Source organism: Hippocampus bargibanti, linkage group LG07 (genome assembly GCF_051943395.1).
Source record: "Hippocampus bargibanti isolate YZ-2025 linkage group LG07, ASM5194339v1, whole genome shotgun sequence".
Lineage (NCBI taxonomy): Eukaryota > Metazoa > Chordata > Actinopteri > Syngnathiformes > Syngnathidae > Hippocampus > Hippocampus bargibanti.
The window spans coordinates 15993274-16014161 of NC_142740.1; the positions used below are offsets into that span (position 1 = coordinate 15993274).

Below are 20888 nucleotides of genomic sequence, written 5' to 3' on the forward strand. Positions count from 1 at the left end.
GCAGCTCATCCGAACCAAAACCAGAACTTGAACTGTAGCCCGTGTCTTCCACTCAGCCACACCCATCTTGTTCTGTTGTTCCCCATGATGTCACCAGGTGGCTTGGTGTGGTAGCTGGTGTTTTTTGTTTGTGTGTGTTTTTTTGTGATGTTCAGTTGTTTTATTATTTCCCTCCAGTAACTTCGTGGTCATTCATTCATTCATTCATTCATTCATTCATTCACTCACTCACTCACTCACTCACTCACTCACTCACTCACTCACTCACTCACTCACTCATTCATTTGTTTGTTCGTTTGTTCATTCATTCATTTTCCATTGCTGGTTCCACTCTCTGGAATGACCATGCACTGAACATTCAGCAAGCCCCCGCGCTGCCCATCCTTAAAACCCATCTCAAAACTCAGTTGTACTCTTTGGCATTCGACTCTGCATGATTCCGATTTGATCTTGATTTTACTCCCTGGTGCTTTCTACTATCTTTGTGACTGATTTATTAACTTGGACAGCTATCATATATGTTAAGCGCTTTGTTCCAGCTTCAGCTGTTGTTAAAGCGCCATATACTCCAATATGTATTGTAATGTATACTGTGTATCCATCATTTCAGTCATTCATGCTATTGACAAGCTTGTTTCTTCTCCTTCATCCCTTTTTTTCCTCAATGATTTTACATTTTAATGGCGGTACTGTGAGTGCTATTTTTTTCAGGTGGACCTTTTGAGAACCACCAGTTTGTACTTTTTTTTTTTCTGCTGGTGTGCCATATTGCAAATATGTGACGGGGTATGGAGGGGGGGGGGGGGGCAAAACTGTGCTACATCTATTTCTATTTTTACAAAAATTGTGACAAAGTTTCAAACTTCTGTCAGGCTTCATCTGTCTTTCCAAATCCTTCTTTGAGTCGAGCTCATTGGAAAAGGCATGTTGTTTTTGAGGAAGCGTCAAATACACACTGTCTCAACCTTACAATTTTAATCCCATTTGGAGATTAAAGACGAGCGGATTTGGCCATTTGACTTTGATGGATAAAATTCCTTTTATGGCCCACCTAACCTAGGGTAGGGGGTTGGGGGATCATCTGTGTTGCTAGGGCCCTCAGAGAATTTCCTTAATCAAAATGATGCGTTAAGGTCCTGATTGGACATGCTTGTGGCCAAGACATTTTCACTCTGATTAGAAAAGAAGGGTGAAAAAAAACATTCTTCAATTAGCTATACAGCTCAACTCAGGGAGGAAGAAGCAAAAAAAAAGACAGAAAGAGGTAGAGTGATTCGAGCAAAGAAAGAACAGTCTTCCGAGATGTCGAGCAGAGATACAGAAATGATCCTGTGAATAATCATAATATCCGCTGGATCAATTCCATCGTTCCGCATTTATTTTCACCGCGTGGTAGAAAATGTAAGATTTGACCCACGCTCACTGAAGCATTACTAACGCCATAAGGGGCCCAATATACACATTTTGTTGTGGAAATTGCCTTCTACTGCACTGCAAAGCATCAGGCTAAAATGGATTAAATCTACATTACTTGTATGGTTTGGAAAAAAACGTGGCGTTGCATATGTTGCAGGAATATCACCACTGTAAACTGTTAAGGATTGTTGTGGCCATGCTAAAATTGAAAAATGAAAAATTCTAACGTAGCGGGCTCCAACACATGGGCCACGGATCGGTACTGGTCCGTAGGTAATTTGTTACCAGGCCACACTGAAGTAACGAAGACAGTACATTTTTTTCCGTTTCATTCATTTCGGAACCTGAAATATGTTTTCTTTTAAAAAATTACCTGATTCTCTCGTACAACCGTTTCATTTGAGACGCAGGTCAAGGCGCGTTTCTCGGTCACGCGGTTGATTAGATAGATTGATAAATAGACTAAAATCTAACCAAGAACCTAGCAAAATGAGTATCCAAAAAAAGACACATTTTTAGAAAGTTAATATAGGGCCCGCCAGGAGGCAGAAGTGGAGCCTAAGACTTCAGAGAAAAAGAAGACTCCAAGTCCTCCTCGAAATACAGATTAATCTCAACGTGATATTCCCACATATCAAGATGGTTAGTTGTATATTTCAAGCACTTTGTGTCTTATTTTGAAGGCAGGTTTAACTGTTACCACAGCAACCAGAGAGCAGTGACGCGGCAAGATTGGATGTTCCTTTTCTCATGTTCATTTCTATGTTTTCGAAAATACCATAGTTATCATTCAGGTCCTATTATATTATTTTGTTGTATACATTTGTCACACCTTCAAGGTCGGCCCCTGAAAATATTATCTGATATTAAGCCGGTCAGTCCGTGGGGCAAAAACTGTTCCGAAGCGCTGCTGTTACCTGATTGAACGATAATCTGTCCACTGTAGTTGTCCCTGAAAGGACAAAAATAATTACAAGATGTCTTCCCTCACTCCATCCATCACCCCTCTCAGGTCTTTTTTGTCTCAGTAGAGAAATATTTCAATGCATTGCTGAGATGAACAATGGCCTTGTCTCTGCCGGCAGCGTGCAGCTACCGATGCATCGCGTGAATAACAGTCACTTTTTCAATAGGAGCCGAATTCCATTGAACGCAAGTAGGTGTAATAGTTACCTTGACCCGACAGCTTTTATGTTTACTGATATACTAAAACGCGACAGTGCCGCCATTTTCTGCAGGCGAGCAGAAGAATGATGGAAAACCTTGGGTACAAGTTTTTCATACAGATGTACATTATTCATTTTTAGACTTTTTTCATATAGGATTGTAAATTGATATCTGAATTCATATTTTAGCTGACTTCTTTTGACCAAACCACAACACAATATTTTTCTTTTGCTTCAATACAACTCTAACAGATCTTTGCCCCATTCGGACCCCATAACAACTATTCCGATCCAGTGAGCAGCCACAAACCATTTCTACCATGGCTGTTTGGTCACGCTTGCAGACGCAAGCCTCTCCAATGAGTAAATATGTCAACAGGTCAATAAGTGGGCATGCAATGTAGTGATAAGGGGTTGTCTATTCAACCTTTGCCCCAGTTTTCTCTTTTTCGATTGTCCCTGGTGACATATTTACCCTTTCAGAGATTTTCTTGTTTACACCAGCGTGCTGCAGGCAGAAGAACATTGGAATGTGTGGAGTCATAAAAAACATGAATCAATGCTTGCCACAGTATTTGGACTCTACTTTTTTGCATTATTTAGTCCACCAATCAATTCATAAAAACACATATTTCTGTGTGAATCTGGATTTTTAGGCGCTCGTCTTTTTTTAACGACACAGTTGAATCGATCTTGAGCCAAAATAATCTTATCCAATTGAAAAAAATGCAAATGGCATTAATCCATGCCAAAAAAAACCCTCAACAAAATATGTCTTAACATGTATTTTAATATGTACGGGAAATTAATGGGAAAATAGCACTTCATAATATTGCACTTTATAAAAGCAGAGAGGCAGTCATTCTTCAGGTGGTTTGGCCATTTTAAATACACATGGTGTGATTCTGGTTGTTTTATTTTTCATCTGACACAAAATTTCAACTGAAACTGTCATTAAACTGTATAATGTTTTAAATGGTTCTAAATGATTCACTGTTTATTTGCTTGTTTTAAAGTCTGGTGAATTGAATTTGTCTGGACAAGTCAGAGCAAATACATCAGCAGTACCTCGGATTGTATATTACGGTAAATCGGGTCACTTGAATTTCAAAACTTCATACAAGAAAGTCCAAATTCTTCAAATACAGAAACATAATGTTGAAGAATAATTTTTGGAGTGTAATGTGTGTCAATTTTTGTGTGTGATGCTGCTAAATCTGTGTAAGAAAAAGTAGCGGCTTGTTAACATGCTAGCGTTAAGCGAGTGGACTTCCATGAGACAAAATGATAAGGTTTGAGAGCGGAATTAGAGCGGAACAATGTAAATCAATCATTTCAGCTCCTGTATTTTGTTTTTCAACTTTAATTCCTTTCATAAGTTTGCTGCTGTGAAATGTAAATTTCTCCACTGCGAGACTAATCCAATCCAATCCAAAATGCAGGGATAAAAAAGCATTGCAAAAACAGGAGTGCAGATGCAGAATTTTTAAAACACGATTAACCAAAAAAAACAGCCCTAAGAAAACAAGGCAGATGAAAAAGAAATGATAGCTTCTTCTACATGTCATCAGCATTCGGCGGCAACCCGGCGGAGCGCTTCGGATCCAAAGTCACAGTCGCTATGTGGCCCGTGACGGGGTCCACGTGGAAATGACCCAAGCTTTCCTCCTGGCTGCGGTTCAAAGACATGGCATCCAATTTTTGGTTCAGCTTCAGCTTCCCCATCAGGGTGGTGATTTCCAATCGCGTATCTCCTGGGAAATGTGCATGCACTGACTTTGATTCGTCTTGGGCGGGCAACGGAGGATCGATGACATGCAGCACGCGGGAGGCTTGCATGTTTTGCAGGGACCGTGACTGGACTATGAGAAAATAGACATAACATGAGACATACTTCTGCGGAAAATGGGATTATGACTTTATAGGCGGGCGTCACGTTCAGCAAGCATCCCCTGCATACCAAGTACATGTAATTTACAATCAGTCAATGAATATACACCATTAATAAAGAATCGAGGGCGCGGTGGAGTATAAATTGCTTTCAAGGCCAAACAGCTGTTTCTGACGTCCGTCCGTGCCAAGTTCTCCCTTCGGCTATAAATAGTAAAAAGAAAATCCTTGACATGCATGAAATTGTATTCAATTTGATATATTCTTGCCCCCTGCACATAAAGGTTGCACATAAAGAACACGAATGCACCTTCACTGCTGTTCCAAATGATATGCAACTTTTTTTTTTGATCCCGACATTGAAAATGCCTTGGGGCCTGTTAGACGACTGGTTGTCATGTCGGCCCCACACTGCCAATGTTGAGGATTTGTTTCCAGCTATGACCTTCCCGTGTGGTATTTGCATGTTCTCCATGAGCCTGCGTGGGCTTTCTGTGGGTACGCCAGTTTCGTCCCACACTCCAAAAACATGCATGGCGGGCACATGGAAGACTATAAATCAGGGGTGTCAAAGTCATTGTCACCCACCTTGTACAGTAAAGTCTCGTTATATTGATATCGGTTATATTGATATCGGTTATATTGATAGTACTGCTTATTACAATACTATTTTGATTTCCCGGCAAATTTCTAGTCTTTTATGTTTAATTAGTTCCGTTTAGTATGATACAGGGTTATTATGATAATCCGGTTACTACGGTGCCGTTTTGCTTCCCACCAGCCATTTTGCTCTGCTTATATCGATACAAGAGCATCTTAAGCTGAATCGATATTTGCTGAAGGATTTCTGTACAGTACCACCATGAGCGATATCTGTATCGGTCACACAGTTGGTCACGTGACCAGCTTTCGTGTCTTGCACTGTGTAGCAGAGCTGAAATTGCATCTGAAACATACTGTAGTCTTCTTATACAGTATACAGTTGTTCAACACCAATTTCAACCTTGGGGAAGCGTAAGAATTGTGACCTCGGAACGAAGTACAAGGCAATAGTGGCTGTGGAGGATAATCCAGCAAGGAGCAGATACTTTACCAACCTAAGGAATGTAAATGTTGCAGTTTTTGTTTTCCATACATGTATTTAATTGTGTTTACGTCTGTGTAAGCTCTCAGTCGTACAGGAGTGGTCCATCGGTGAAAAGGTTTCTTCAGCCGTCATCTGTACTTCTTTGAAGGTTTCGGATGTTTCGTTTCTTATCCAAGAAACTTCGTCAGTAAACTGCTGACAAAGTTAATTGTGTTGTATTCAGATATCTTTATTGCTTGCAATAATCACTGTTTTTCATACAGTATGTACATGCTGGCGTTCGTGGTTTCTCTCGTGTGTATAGAACAATTTCGAGTGCTACTCAGAGTCACGATTGCAAGAGTGCCTTATGAAAATAAAAAATGTTTTTATTTAATGCGTACGTTTATTTTTCACTTCACTACAGTACAAAAGCATGCTAGATACGCAATCCATGAACTCAAGGATAAAATTACATGCCATATCAAAGATCCCCCATTTATTGCCCACTTTTAATGCAGTTCGGCGCAGGATCTATCGATATATCGATAGTCCAGTTGCCTCGATATTTTTTCAGACTCCCGAGAATATCGATATAACGAGACTTTACTGTAATTATGGTTTCCCTTGAGGGCTGCTATGAATTTTAGGAAACCATTTAATCGTTGAATCACTTCTACTTATTACTTATAGAGCACACAACAAATTAATGAACAACTAGTTTTCAAATCTGAAGTCAAGAATAATGACTGTTATTGTGGTTTACATATGATAATTTGAAATTTTGGTTCGGAGTTCAGCAATCATCATGGCACTTGACGTGCTTGTCATGATCTGGTTGGCGACCAACGGGGGGCGCTGTCGGCCCCGCCTGCACCTGCACAGGTGCTGGTCGTCCCGATCAGATTGGCGACCAGCGGGTAGCGACGTCAGCCCTGCCGGCAGCCTCGCAGGTGCTGGTCGTTATAATCAATGACACTTAAAAGGACACCGGGCACGATCATCCGGTGCCGATTCATTGTTTGTTTGCTGCTTGGTTGCAGCATGCATCGTGTACGTGTTTGTTTAACCTTGGCGGGTTTTTACTTTTGGTCTTCTTTTGCTACTTTGTATTTTTTCCATTCAGATCATTTTGATGTTTTACATTTTGTTCCTGCTGACTTTATTTTAATACAATTTGTCAAACAACCTCCTGCTCCCTCCTGCCTGCTTTTTGGGATCCGAACCCGCCATCACCACCTCGCAAACCGTGACAGTGCTTGATTTGCTTTCACAGGCCACATAAAATGATCTGTTGGTCCAGATCCTTATGTTTTTTTGTGTATGTGTCCCATGAAATTGACCTACAAACAGTTCAGGGTTATTCCTGCCTCCTGCCCAGACACTTGGCGAAGGCTCATGCATGCCCGTGACCCTTGTGAGGATAATGGGATCAGAAAATAAATGGATGAAAATGCATGCATCCCCTCCAAAAATAATTGACGAAAAAAACTGTCAATTACCGTTAAAAGAGGTAAAACTCATCACAGTGTACATTGACAGCAAATTCTCAGATGTGTGAAAAGCTTTTCCCAGCAGGCCACATATCACTTTTAACGGTCAACTCTGGGAGGTGCTGATTGGCGGTGGGCTTGTGGTTGTCACTCACAAGGGGGACTTGGCTTGGTTGACAGGTGAGTGCACGCTGGGAGTTATTTGCCATTCAAAGTTACTCACTTCTTACTGGGCTGAAGTCTCCTTGGCTGACTTTGGTGTCAGCGTAAGGCTTGAGGTTCGGGAAGAGGATTAGGGAGAAGGACAGCAAGAGCACCTACGGGGTGGGGGATAAAGAAGTCAAAAGTAGATGAGAATGTAGGAGGGACAGGTAAAGAACATTTCTTGCATATTTTACACAAAATGCATTCAAATTTCACCTGGAAGAATGCTCAAATAAACTCTTCCATCGAAAATAACCCTCACTTTTTGCATTCAGTCACTCAAATGTGATTTTCAAGGCATTTCTACTCTGCCTGATGACTTTTTCTCCCCACAACTTTTGACATGTCCCTATTTTTTTAACACAGGAGAGGTACATTTCGCCTGTCCGTCATGCTGTAATGGCCAGCATTTTCACAGCCTCCTTCGTTCAGCGGAAATGAGTCTGCGGCTGGATGCATGGCTTGAGGAGCCCGTGATGAGGAGCGTCAGCGCAGAACGCCGATGCATATGTTGAACTGTCGCGGCTTGCATATGAAGCTGATTTACGTGGGACCGGAGATATGAGACAATCTCTTTTCGTCAATGGCTACTACAGCTTTGTATTGGATTTCAACATTTAGCTTGTAGCACATTTTCCCTGATGCATTGATGAAAAGGACACTTTGATCCTCTTTCAACTAGAACTGCTTCATACAACAAAGAGGGTTCAGAAAGTGCTTAAGATTGAATGACTATCTGTGTGTTCTGTGTGGTGTCACATTATTTGTTACAGTAAAGTCTCGTTATATCGATACTCAAGGGAGTCCGAAAAAATATCGATATAACCGGGACTATCGATATATCCGACCCTGTTTGCATGTAATTTTCTCCGTGCGTGCATAGAAATAGTATCGATATAACCGGGGCTATCGATATATCCAATATCGATATAACGAGACTTTACTGTATTTTGTTTTGCTTATTTTTTACTTCAAGATGGCGCCGCGAGAGTGGCTGCCTTTACAGCAGGTCCTGGATTTTGTTTTTCTACTTCTTCCTTTCCTTTTCTCTTTTATCACTTTGCTGTTGTGAAATGTAAATTTCTCCACTGTGAGCCTAATTCAATCCAATTCCCCATCAATTAGGCCATCCATCCGTCAGTGTCATTATTTCAAGCCAATCAATTCGATCGTCACTCCATTGTCATTATTTTAACTGAGAAACCTTATAATTTGTCACCACTATTTTAGGAACATTAGCCAGTCTGTCAAACAGTTATCATTATTCTAACCACATGTTCTGCATTGTTAAATTGCAGTTTGTGACCATTATTTTAAGACGTTCAGATCTTCTTTTCTGCAACACGGCTCCTTTGACAGCGATTCGTCATTGTGAAACACCTACTTACTACGTCACAAGCATTCACAGCACAACCAGTGTATCTATTTGGGTAAAGAACCACATCTCATACAAATGAACATTTTTTTTTTGGTTTCTTGTCCAGAGTGGAACAACCACGAAAAGTAAAACAAGAATATTCTGTAGAATCTACAATCAAAATTTAGGCTCATGTGTGACACGAGTCAATGATGTGACATCACCTTAAGCAGACGTCCCAATTAAATGATGTCATGGAGAAGCCATGGTCTCATTTCCCACAAAATTTCCACCTCCCAAATCCTTAGTTGAACCCGACTCCAGTGGAAGGTGCGAGAATGGCTGACATGTCTGGGTTACAAAATCTGCCTCATTTACGTATTTATTGAATGATGAGTTGAATGACATAATCATATTCTTCTTGTCAGCTCGATCCACTCCCGACAGTGCTGATCAAATCCTGCTTACCTTCTCTACTTCCCTTCATTTCGGCCATTATTCACTCCTCACTATACTACATATTCACTGGAATTGTTCCTGTCACCCTCAAAACTTGAGCTGTCACCCTCAAAACTTGAGCTGTCACCCCAATTCGTAAAGACCCTAACAATTTCAATAAGTTACGTCACACTTTTCACCTTTCTTTCATCTCCAAACTCCTTGAAAAAAATGTTACCACATAGCATCACTCTCACCTCACTCACAATTTCGACGAACAATTGCAGTGTGCTTTCAGCCCCCGCCACAGTACAGAATCAGCCCTCTTAAAAATCATAAACAACCTTTTTATGGAAGCAGAAGCTAGTCTACTCTCCATCCTCATCATCCTTGACCTCCCCGCAACTTTTGACAGCATTTCTTACCCCATCCTCCTTAATAGACTTTCCACGATAGGTATAATAATAATAATAATAATAATAATAATAATAATAATAATAATAATAATAATAATAATAATAATACGTTTAATTTCAAGCGCTTTTCAAAACACCCAAGGACACTTTACAATAAAAACAATAAAACAAAGCACATAACAATAAAACCATAAATAAAATGGATGAGAAGGTTTCTTCAGCCGTCATCTGTACAAGAAGAAACCTTCTCATCGATGGACCACTCCTGTACGACTGAGAGCTTACACAGACATAAATAAAATGATAAATAATAAAATAGCATATTGAACTAGACATTGAAAGCAATTTTAAACAGATGGGTTTTGAGGTGGGACTTGAAAATAGGGAGGGAATCAATAATACGGATGTTGGGTGGAAGTGAATTTCCGAGTTTAGGAGCAGAGCGGCTGAAAGCTCTGCATCCCATCGTGGTGAGATGGGCAGAGGGCACATAGAGGTAAAGGGAGGATGACGATCTGAGGGACCGAGAGGGAACGCAGATTTGAAGCAGGTCAGAAAGATAGGGAGGGGCAAGGTTATGGATGGCTTTGAATGTAAACAGAAGTATTTTGAATTTGACTCGATGTTTAACAGGGAGCCAGTGGAGTTGCTGGAGGACAGGGGTAATGTGGTGAAAGGAGGGGGTTCTAGTGATGATCCGAGCTGAAGAATTTTGGACGAGGTGGAGTTTATCGAAAAATTTCTGATTGACACCGAAGAGAAGTGAGTTACAATAATCGATGCGGGAGGTGACGAGGCTGTGGATAAGGATAGCAGCGGAGTGAGGGGTGAGCGAGGGACGGAGACGGTTATTATTACGAAGGTGGAAATAAGCAGACCGAGTTATGTTATTTATATGGGAGTGAAAAGATAGTGAGCTATCGGGGATGACACCCAGGTTCTTGACCTGAGGGGAGGGGGACACGGTTGAACTGTCAATGGTGAGGGAGAAACTGTTAGTTTTGTGGAGGGTGGAATTGCTACCGACAAGGAGAAGTTCAGTTTTTTCACTGTTAAGCTTGAGAAAGTTATGGGAAAGCCAGGATTTAATTTCTGAGAGGCAAAGTGAGAGGGATGAAGGTGGAAGAGAGGTGTCGGGTTTGCTGGAGAGGTAGAGTTGGGTGTCATCCGCGAAGCAGTGAAGGTGAATGCCAAACTTACGGAAAATATTGCCAAGAGGAAGTAGGTAGATTATAAAGAGAAGGGGCCCCAGGACAGACCCTTGAGGCACACCAGAGGACACAGGAGAGGACCGTGAGGTGAACGAGTTGATTTGGATAAATTGTGAGCGATCAGAGAGATAGGAATGAAACCAGCGAAGTGTGGGTGTGCGTGATGCCTAGGGTGGAAAGTCTGTTGAGCAGGATAGGGTGGGAAATGGTGTCAAAAGCTGAGGTCAGGTCGAGAAGAATGAGGATGGAGAGTGAACCGGCATCAGCTGCCATGAAAAGATCATTTGTGATTTTTATGAGACCCGATTCAGTACTGCGGCGGGGGCGGAAACCAGACTGGAATTGTTCGTAGAGGTTATTGTGAGTGAGGTGAGAGTAAAGCTGGGACGCAACTGTCTTTTCAAGGATTTTGGCGATGAATGGAAGGTGGGAAATTGGACGTAAGTTATTGAAATCGTTTGGATCTGAGCCAGGTTTTTTTCAGAATTGGAGTAACAGCTGCAGTTTTGAGTGGGATAGGAACAATTCCAGTTGATAATGAGGAGTGAATAATGGTTGAAATAAATGGCAGAAGAGAGGGTAGGCAGGACTTGATAAGGATAGTAGGGAGGGGGTCGAGTTGACAGGAGGAATTCTTGGATTTGGTGATAATGTCTGAGATTATAAAGGGATGGGGGAGTTCAAAAGCAGAAAGTAGTTGGGAAGGAGTAGAAAGGCTGGGAGAGGGGGAGGACAGAGGACCCGAGGTGCTGATGGATTTTGTTGATCTTTTCGCTAAAAAACATAAGCAGAGTGTTGCATGTATCAGAGGAATAAAAGTGTGAGGGGAGAGATATAGAAGGTTGTATGCTTTTGTGATAGAGGGAAAAGAGGACCCGTGAGTTTACAGGATTAGAGTCAATGAGTCCAGAGTAATATTGCGATTTTGCACATAAGATTGAGTCCTTGTAATGGGTGAGGTGAGTTGTGTACATGTCCTTGTGAGTAGTGAGCCCGGTCTTCCTGTAAAGTCTTTCCAGTTGGCGAGTTTTTGTCTTGATGGAGCAGAGATGGGCGGTGAACCAGGGGGCGGACCGGGTAAATTGGACAGACCGGGATTTTACAGGAGCAAGGGCGTTGAGGGTGTTCGTGAGGTCCGCATTGTACCGGGAAACAAGTTCATCAGGGGCTGATTTGTAGTCCGGAGTCAGGGTGGCAATCATCTCAGCGAGGGTGCCAACGTTGATGTCCTTGATGTTGCGATATGTGATGGTTTGGATGGATATGGGGTGGTTTGGGGAGAGAGAGGGTGATTGGATTGGATTGGATATGCCTTTATTAGTCTCACAGTGGAGAAATTTACATTTCACAGCAGCAAAGTGATGAAAGGAATGAATGTAGAAAAACAAAATACATGAGCTGCTGGAAAGGCAGCCACGCTCGCTCACTCTTGATGGAAACGTTGAATGAAACCAGGAAATGGTCTGTTATAGGAAGTTCATTTGCTGTGCAATACTTTGGGATAAGGCCAGACATGCAAATGAGGTCCAGGGTGTGGCCTTTTATGTGGGTGGGAAAGTCCGAGAATTGATGCAGACCAAAGCTGTCAAGTGAGGAGGTGAAGTCTTTAGTGAGGAGAAGTGTGGAATTGTCCATGTGGATGTTGAATTCCCCGAGAATAATTATATTTGGTGACAGGGTGGAGAGGTGTGTGTGTGGTATCACTTACACACCCATACATTGGTTCCATTCCTATCTTACTGGCCCCTCTAAGTTCATCAAAATCAACTTCTTCAGTTCCCAGTCCTCCACTGTGTCTTCTGGTGTGTCCCAAGGCTCTGTCCTGGGGCCCCTCATCTTTATGATCTATCGTCTTCCCCTTGGCAATATTTCCCGTAAATTTGGCATACACTTTCACTGCTTTGCTGATGACACCCAGCTCTACCTTGTCAGCAAACCCGATGCCTCTCTTCCACCTTCATCCCTTTCGCACTGCCTCTCAGAAATGAAATCATGGTTTGCCCACAATTTCCTCAAATTTAACAGCGAAAAAAAAGTACTTCTACTTGTCGGTGCCAAATCCAACTTCCACAGAGCCAACAGTCTCTCCCTCCACTGTGTCCCCCTCCCCTCAGGTCAATAGCCTCGGTGTCATCATTGATAGGTCATTATCCTTGGACTCCCATATAAATTACGTAACCCGGTCTGCTTATTTCCACCAACACAATATCAATAGTCTCCGTCCGTCTGTCACCCCTCAGTCCACTGCTATCCTTGCCCACTGTCTTGTTTCCTCCCGTATTGATTATTGTAATTCATTTCTCCATGGTGTCCCTGACAAATTTCTCCACAAACTACAACTAGTCCAGAATTCCTCAGCCCGGATCATCACAAGAACCCTTTCCTTTCACCACATCACCCCCGTCTTCTAACAGCTTCACTGGCTACCGGTCAAACTTAGAATCAACTTCAAAATAATTCTATATACATCTGTACATGTAAAGCCTTCCGTAACCTTGCCCCCCCCTTATCGGCCTGATCTTCTTCAAATTTCCGTTTCCTGACGTTCTCTCAGATCCTCATCCCCCCTCCACTATTGTGTGCCCTCTGCCTGTCTCAGCACAACGGGGGACAGAGCTTTCAGCCGCTCTGCCCCCAAACTGTGGAACTCTTCAAACCTTCAAATCCAGTCTCAAAACCCACCTATTTAAAATCCCATTCTCTGCATAGTTTTATCTCCTGTTTTTATTTATAATTTTATCTTAGGTTTTATTTATGTGCTGCTTCAGCAACAGTCATGTGGTGACGTGACTTATCTTTGTTGTGTATTTTGTGGATCTTTCTGTGTCTCCCCGGTTGACATGGTAATGTATTCAGGGACTGGGTTCTGACACACATTCATATTCATTAAAGGCAAAATTTCAACATATTCCTCCCCTCTCATAGCCTTAGGCGGCGTTCTCCGAGCTGCGGTGCTGATCAAAGCCCGAATATGGCTTTCATTCAAAAAAATGAGCCTTTATACTGTATTTGAGAATTGGGCTTTCTTTTAAGTCTTTTGAAAGTGTCATGTCATGATTGGCCTTTATTTGGCTCATTAGAATTTTGGCTTTGTGTCAGGATGTTTTTTTTTTGTTTGTAATGTTGTATCTCAGCGTATGAGTTCATACCATCACACATGTCCCAGTCTGGGCCGGCTTGTTAGATGTATTCATGACCAGAGCTTGCAGCCGGCGCAACTGGTCCGTTAGTGATCTGTGGACACAAATTCATGAAAAAATAATCATAAAGAAGACAAGGCCGGAAAAATACATTTGGTTGTATGAGGGCAAGTGGGGAAAGAAAGATGTAGGAACAGATGTGAAGTGGATGACTCCTTTAGGATCAAAGCGTGAGTACTCACACATGGATCGCAAGTGAAAAATCCCATTTTTAAATCTCTTACATGTTACATTTCTCCAGCTGTGACACTTTCCGTTGCAGCTCTTGGTTATGTGCACTGCATGTAGCCATCCTGAAAACAAACCGAGAAATAAAAGTAGAAGATGTGAGCACAGCTGTGCTCAAAATCAGAAGTCAACGCCATACAGGCACACTTACACGATAGTTCAATTAGATTTGGTATGTCAGCAGTCATATTTTGATACAATAATTTACATATGATACAATTTGAGACAAAGCCTAATAGCCGTAAAACAGTAGATCAACACCGTGAGAGGATTGAAGGATAGATTGCAGTGTCACCCACATCGCTAATTACAATGGTAATGATCATTCAAGACTGATGCAATGCCTCAGTTGTTTCTGTGAGTGCTGTCTGGCTTACAGGCGGTCAACAGGCCTACGACCATGAACCCTTATTCCACAACGAGACTTCCGGAACAAGAAATGAGAAAGACACAAAGATGAAGCTGGATTGACAAGAGAAGTTCTTTGCCAACGTGATACAAAGATGAACATATTAACAAAACCAGGACATTGGACAATCCTGAGAAAAAACGAGAGACTCAATGGAATTTTAGTGATGCTACTGCTCAAATGCTCGCAGCAATGTAAATGCAATGTGCAATTGGAAATGTTACCTGCTCTCCAGTCCATCAATGTACTCTTTCTTCTTTTTGCGGCTCTCCTGGGCTGACTGCTTATTGCGAATTTTTCTGCGTATTTTCTTCAGGATCCTTTCTTCGTACTTTTTGGAAAAGGGAGAATTTATGTGATGTTGGGGGTGGTGGAAGCGCTTTAAACGCTTACACTGTAATAACGAACCTTGGTGAGTGGCAGTTGGCCGGGTAATGTCACGCCCTCCTTGGCGAGGAGTTTCTTCTCGTCTTCATTGAGAATCAGTTCTTGGATAGACTGTTGGAATTGCTGCAGAGGCTGGAGGTGAGGTAGTAATGCAAATGTGTGATTCAGCAGCACCACCGCTTGATTGTATTTCTTTGCTGTCGTTGCCCTATTATAGCTTTCCTGCAGTCTCCCTGCAGCCTCACAAGGACTAGTTAAATTTAGCAGGCCACTTTGATTCCGCCCTTAACCCTCGAGAAATTTGAATGTGACAAGCCAAGCAGCATTGCACCACTCGCATTAATCCAGTATGCTGAAAAACCTGGGTCAATACTCGAGGTTTCCTGACTGGTCTTATGTTTGAATAATTAAAAATGAAAAAGGAATGAAAGAATTCCAACTATAAACCAGCACACTGCCAATTTTGAAACATGCTTGGTTTTAAAATGATCACCAGTGCTAATGCTGAAGTGAATGTAAAATACCATTGCCATGCTAATGGTGATTAGCATCGACTTCCAGGCGTGATATTTGAGAGTCCTTCAACGTGGTAGGCCATTTTGTACGTGACAAAAAATAAATAAATAAAACAAAACAAAACAAAACAAAACAAAACAAAACAAAACAAAACAAAACAAAACAAAACAAAACAAAACAAAACAAAACAAAACAAACTGAGTGTTTAAAGGATAACCGACACCCTGGACAAGTTGCGTCAATAATTTGTAAAATCACTTCAAATGACTTCTACAGAGCGCATTTTACAAAGATTCCACTGCATATAGCTATATTTTATGTTTTAAGACTCACACTGAATATTTTGGAAGTCTTGTTTTCAGAATCAGAATCAGAATACCTTTATTCGTCCCGCAATGGGGAAATTTGCAATTTGCAAAATTTTCGAGTTGGTGACGATACCTACCTCATGGTAGTTATCATCATTGACAGACAAAGCAACACACAACGCATTTTGGGCCCTTTTTTTGTCTGAAAACACCATGTTGATCGCGAAATTAGAAGGAAAACTACATAAATAACGAGATGGTGAATCTTTGTGTGTCGCACCAAGACTACCAATTGTGGTAACACCATACAGAAGTTGACACAAATTCCTAGCAGACAAACCAGCCCATTGCCAACGGAGCTTGGGTGCCATCTTGTGCATTTTCTGGGACGCTACATTGGAGTCCAGACGGCTCGAATTGATACGGAAGGACTTATTTAATCGATTGCAAACATTTATGCTTTCCTCTTGATAAGTATTTGAATCATATTCATAACTTGATGAGTAACAAGCAAGCAAAAATGGTGTTGGTTGTACTTAAAAGGACAACCGACACCATTTTTTGGTTTCAGAAAAACGTTTTATAGCATCTAAAATACCCAAAACACGCAGGCTGATATTTTTAGTCAAATGAAAAACACCAATAAAAATGACTTAAAGTTTCTACTACTTCAAATTGAACCCGGAAGTGGCCAGTTTCAGAAGGTCCCGCCCCCAGTTCGTGACATCACGCCAAGACGTCAAAACAATGGCTTCAGATTTGGAGAAGATGCTTTCTTGTTACTCACCCAGTTATGAATATGATTCAAATAGTTCTGAGAAGGAAAGCATAAATGTTTGCAATTGATGAAAGAAGTAATGCCGTGTCATTTTGAGGCATCTGGACTGAAATGTAGCGTCCCAGAAAATGCACAATATGGCGCCCAAGCTCCGTTGGAAATGGGCTGATTTGTCTGCTGGGAATTTGTGTCAGCTCGTATCAAATAGTAGTCTTGGTGCAACACACAACGATTCACCATCGCGTTATTTATGTGTTGTCCTTCTAATTTCGCCATCAACACGGATCAACACGAAGTTTTCAGACCAAACAAAGTAAAGTACTGTACTGTAAAATACATTGTGTGTCCCTTTCTCGGTCAGTGACAATACTTGCCGTGAAGTCACGGTAGGTATCGTCACCAACTCAAAAACAAGACTTCCTGAATAGTCAGTGCGAGTCTTAAAACGTGAAATATAGCTATATGCGGTGGAATCTTTGTAAAATACGCTCAGTAGAAGTCATTTGAAGTGATTTTGCAAATTATGGACACAACTTGTCCTTTAATGTTCAGAGATGATTAATGTGGGTGATGGAAGGTTTCAGTCGCTGTTATTTAATAGGCGTTGAGATCAGTAGTCAGTTTTAATTGCTGTGATTTCAAGATCATAATATTTGTTTACTTCTTTATTTATTGGTGTGTTTGTTCACATATTTATTTATTTATTTATTTATTTATTTATTTATCATAATCGTCTATCCCAAGCAGACGATAGTTTGAAAAGCCTTTGACGTTAAAACCTCTAAATCAGTGGTCTCAAACTCACGGCCTGCGGGCCAAATGCGGCCCCCGAAAAAATATTTTGCGGCCCGCCTTGATATGAAAGATTAATGTTAGTGCGGCCTGCATGATTGATATGAATGAAACTTGTGTGTGGAGCTGAAAAGGTAGGCAAGAGAAGCCATTCATGTTCAATATTTTATTATTATTATTATTATTATGTTAAGAAAGTTAAAGGTTAAAGAACTGTGAATACAGACATTTGAAACTTTATTAAAATAATTCAGTCGTCTGTATCTGCCTTATGATCATTATAATTATTTTATTTATTTATTACTGGTTAATTTATTTTGTATTCATTTTTCCATGTATTCATTTAATTCATTTTTTGTGTGTTAAAAATAAAGATTTTGAGAACATTGGAATGTTTTATCTGTGATTTTCTTGTGGAAATTCTGATGCGGCCCAGCCTCACCCAGACTCTGCCTCCAGCGGCCCCCGGGTTAATTGTGTTTGAGACCCCTGCTCTAAATGATAGTTGGTTGCTGCAATGTCTCTCCTTGCTTTTACGGATAAAGTGAAGTGTCGAGCTGACTCATCATGTCAACAAGAGCTTCAAAGTCAAGATTAGTATTTGCAAATGTAAACGACGTATGAGTAAGAGCAACTATCCCCGATAAGCATTCCATCGCGTTCTTCATTTTGTCTCTCTTACCGGCTCTGTTGTGCCGCTCAGCAGCAGATCCTTAACAGTCAGATCCGAGCCGGAGCACAGTGACTTTCTGTGTATGCCTGAAGAATATTGGGGACGTTTCAGACTGTCTGCTGGGAACTCGCTTTTCCAGACATCTTCGCAAACACACACGAGAAAAATAAATAAAAAACAAACAATAATGCACAGAGCGGAAATGTGTTAAAGAGGTAATCAGAGCGCCTCTTTTTTTCAAATTGTGGATCATGAGAATGTGTTGGCATTTCAGAGGATAAAATACATTGCTTTAGCTTGTTTGCGGGGATGATTTGGGGAGTGATAAATATGTGACTTTTGCGTTTTCCTGATTTGTCAACGACGTTTGATGTAATTTTCAATGGAAAGATATATCGGCGATGTTTGGTGCTAGGGCCTTTGGTGGAGATGTACCTGAATTAAACAATAATATTCAACAAAAGTACAATACAACAGTGTAATGTGCCTCATTGCTAATAACATTTGAAGCAATCTGTGACTTGAGGGGCGACTTACTAGATTTAATGGCCACTTGAGCCTCCAAAGCACTTTTGGCCTGTGACCTCGGACGCAAACAATGAATATGACCGGGTGGACTCTCAGGTCGCTGGGGGCTGTCCATTTGATCTGAAGGCGGGTCCTCACTGATCCCGCTGTCACTTGGCGAAGGGGACCATAGTTGAGAGTCTGAAACTGATTCGCCTCCACTCAGGAGGGCGTTGAGGAAGTCGGCGTCCGCCTGTTCCGCCAGCTGGAGCATCTGCTGGGGTGGAAGGTGTTCTCGGTTTGCCTTGTCTTTTAAATTGGACCACAAACTGAGATGATTATGGATCTACAAGAAAAAGTGTAATGTCGAATGATTGATGGGCTTACGCACATTGGATTGTTGCACTGGCCAGTGTTGTTGCTCGTGGACTTGTCGTCCCGCTTCCTCGTTCCGGAGGATTCCATCATTTTGATCAAACAGCCAATCGAGTAGCTCCATGCCATCGTATGTCTGCTGTCATTGTAAAATTTACAAAATTGTCTCTTGTTCATGCAAAGACATTGCAAAAGATCACTATGACTGCCCCAGCTGCTGCTTTGCAACTGATTACTTCTGAAATGAAATGTCCCGCCAAATATGTTTCTATGCTGGTTGCACACTCGATTAACACAAGGGTGTCAAACTCATTGTTTGCCATCTGCGACATTGTAGTTACAGTTTCCTCTTGAGGGCTGTTATGAATTTGGGGAAACCATTAGAATATTTCACCCCCTCCATATATTATCTACAGAATCCACAACAATTTGATGAGTAACCAGTTTTCAAATCGAAAGTCAAGAATAATGATTTTTAGTGTGGTTTACATACGGCAATTTGAAATTTTGATTCGGACTCTAGCAAGCGTCGCTTGACATGCTTGATTTGCTTTTGCAGGCCGAATAAAAAATATGGCGGGCCACATTTTGCCCCTGGTCCTTGATTTTGAGACCTGTGATTTAACACAACAAAACAACCTTCTGTGATCGTTGCGGTGCATTTTAAGATGTATGCAAGTACATGCTGAAGAAAGTAATGAAATCATCAACTGTGCATTTGCAATCCAACACAAGGGCATAAAGATATTTGAACAAGATGCACCAGAACACGAGCTCAATGAAAAAAAACTCTTCCGAAAAATACAAATGTTCAGTGATTTTGCCGACAAAAGATATCATGAAAGAACAATGAAAGATATGTATCAAAAATTGTCCCTTTACAGACCCAATGACTCACAGTTTTGATTGACACTCCCACAAAGATATGCAATGAATTACGGTTCTAGTCGCGTAGATGCAATTGCGATTTGTAATTTTGCCAACGATACCATCAACATCATAGTATGACATCGTCGAAGTGCAATCTAAGACCCCAAAAAGAGCTGCATCAACAATTCAGTCTTTACAAGTATAGGGACACTCAACTATGTGAGTTTCATAATATTAATGAGATGTTGTATAAGTGTCCTCTTTTTGGAAGTTCTACCTGAGTCTGTCATGTTATAAATCTGCTGTTATCTAACTTTTCGATTTTGACTCCACATCTAACTTCAAAATGGAAATCGTCATAACGTCGCTCTATTTTGACCCTTGCCAATCTGTACATTTTATGGCATATTATACCCAGAGTGAAAACAACGCAAATGCCGAAGGGTGTACCATCCCAGTCCCATTGAAAAGAGATTTAAACCATTGACTTTGCTCTTTTTACACAGCTATCGTACCTGTCAGATAGAACGCACCAACAAATACGATATTGACTCGAGTATTTACCTGATCAGGGTAATTTTCCATTGTTCCCCTGCTTGGTTGGTAAACCAAGGATGCCTCCCAATACGATTAAAAAATGCCAGTCAAAATATCCTGTTTTGGGAAGAAGCTCTGTCGATGAAGACTTTCCATTGAATCGTTCAATTGCTCTCACAGGGTCCAAAGTTGAAACTCCAACACAGCACACCCAGCCTGGGCAACTGCCTGGCCTCCATTGGCCCATAACAGTTAAAACCTGATTGGTCACTGAGGCAAAGCACACAACAACAATGCTACAAATTTGGAGAGCGTCTCCACTTGACGATGGATCACACATCGAAGGGGCCAAAGTATGTTACTTCTTTTATTTTGGTAGCTTCTTGACATAGATCCTTTTAACCTTTGCCACACATTTAGGAGACAATAGAAACGTGATGACGAGTCGTCTAGCCAACCAGTGAACCGCAGCACTTTAAACAGTAAGAAGTCATCAAATCACCAGTGAAATTTAATGGCAATTTTAGAGAACAGCGTATTCAGATCGGAGTTGCACATTTGTAAAACTCGCGGGAATAGTGTTTCTTGATTGTGCTAATCATTGATTATGAGGCTTACAAGATACTGTAGCTGCAGCACCAACTATAAATC

At 41.3% G+C, this 20888-nt stretch overlaps 1 protein-coding gene across 6 annotated transcripts; it reads right to left on the bottom strand.

Moving 5' to 3' along the window:
* Window positions 1-2706: 2706 nt before the first annotated feature.
* On the bottom strand, window positions 2707-20425 carry creb3l3a (cAMP responsive element binding protein 3 like 3a). 6 transcript variants are annotated; one of them, XM_089001543.1, is made up of 10 exons: window positions 20265-20425; window positions 18847-18969; window positions 18486-18732; window positions 17958-18034; window positions 14903-15013; window positions 14719-14825; window positions 14082-14150; window positions 13807-13891; window positions 7255-7348; window positions 2707-4444 (listed from the first exon to the last, which is right to left on the bottom strand). In XM_089001543.1, exons 1-10 carry the CDS (start codon window positions 20283-20285, stop codon window positions 4140-4142), a joined length of 1239 nt encoding a protein of 412 aa, XP_088857669.1. In that variant the 5' UTR covers window positions 20286-20425; the 3' UTR covers window positions 2707-4139. The 6 variants fall into 6 exon arrangements, with proteins under 6 accessions (XP_088857669.1, XP_088857666.1, XP_088857668.1 ...); XM_089001540.1 differs by having other exon boundaries at window positions 2711-4444; window positions 17958-18091; window positions 18847-18966; window positions 20265-20423; XM_089001538.1 differs by having other exon boundaries at window positions 2713-4444; window positions 17958-18091; window positions 20265-20424.
* Window positions 20426-20888: the final 463 nt, after the last annotated feature.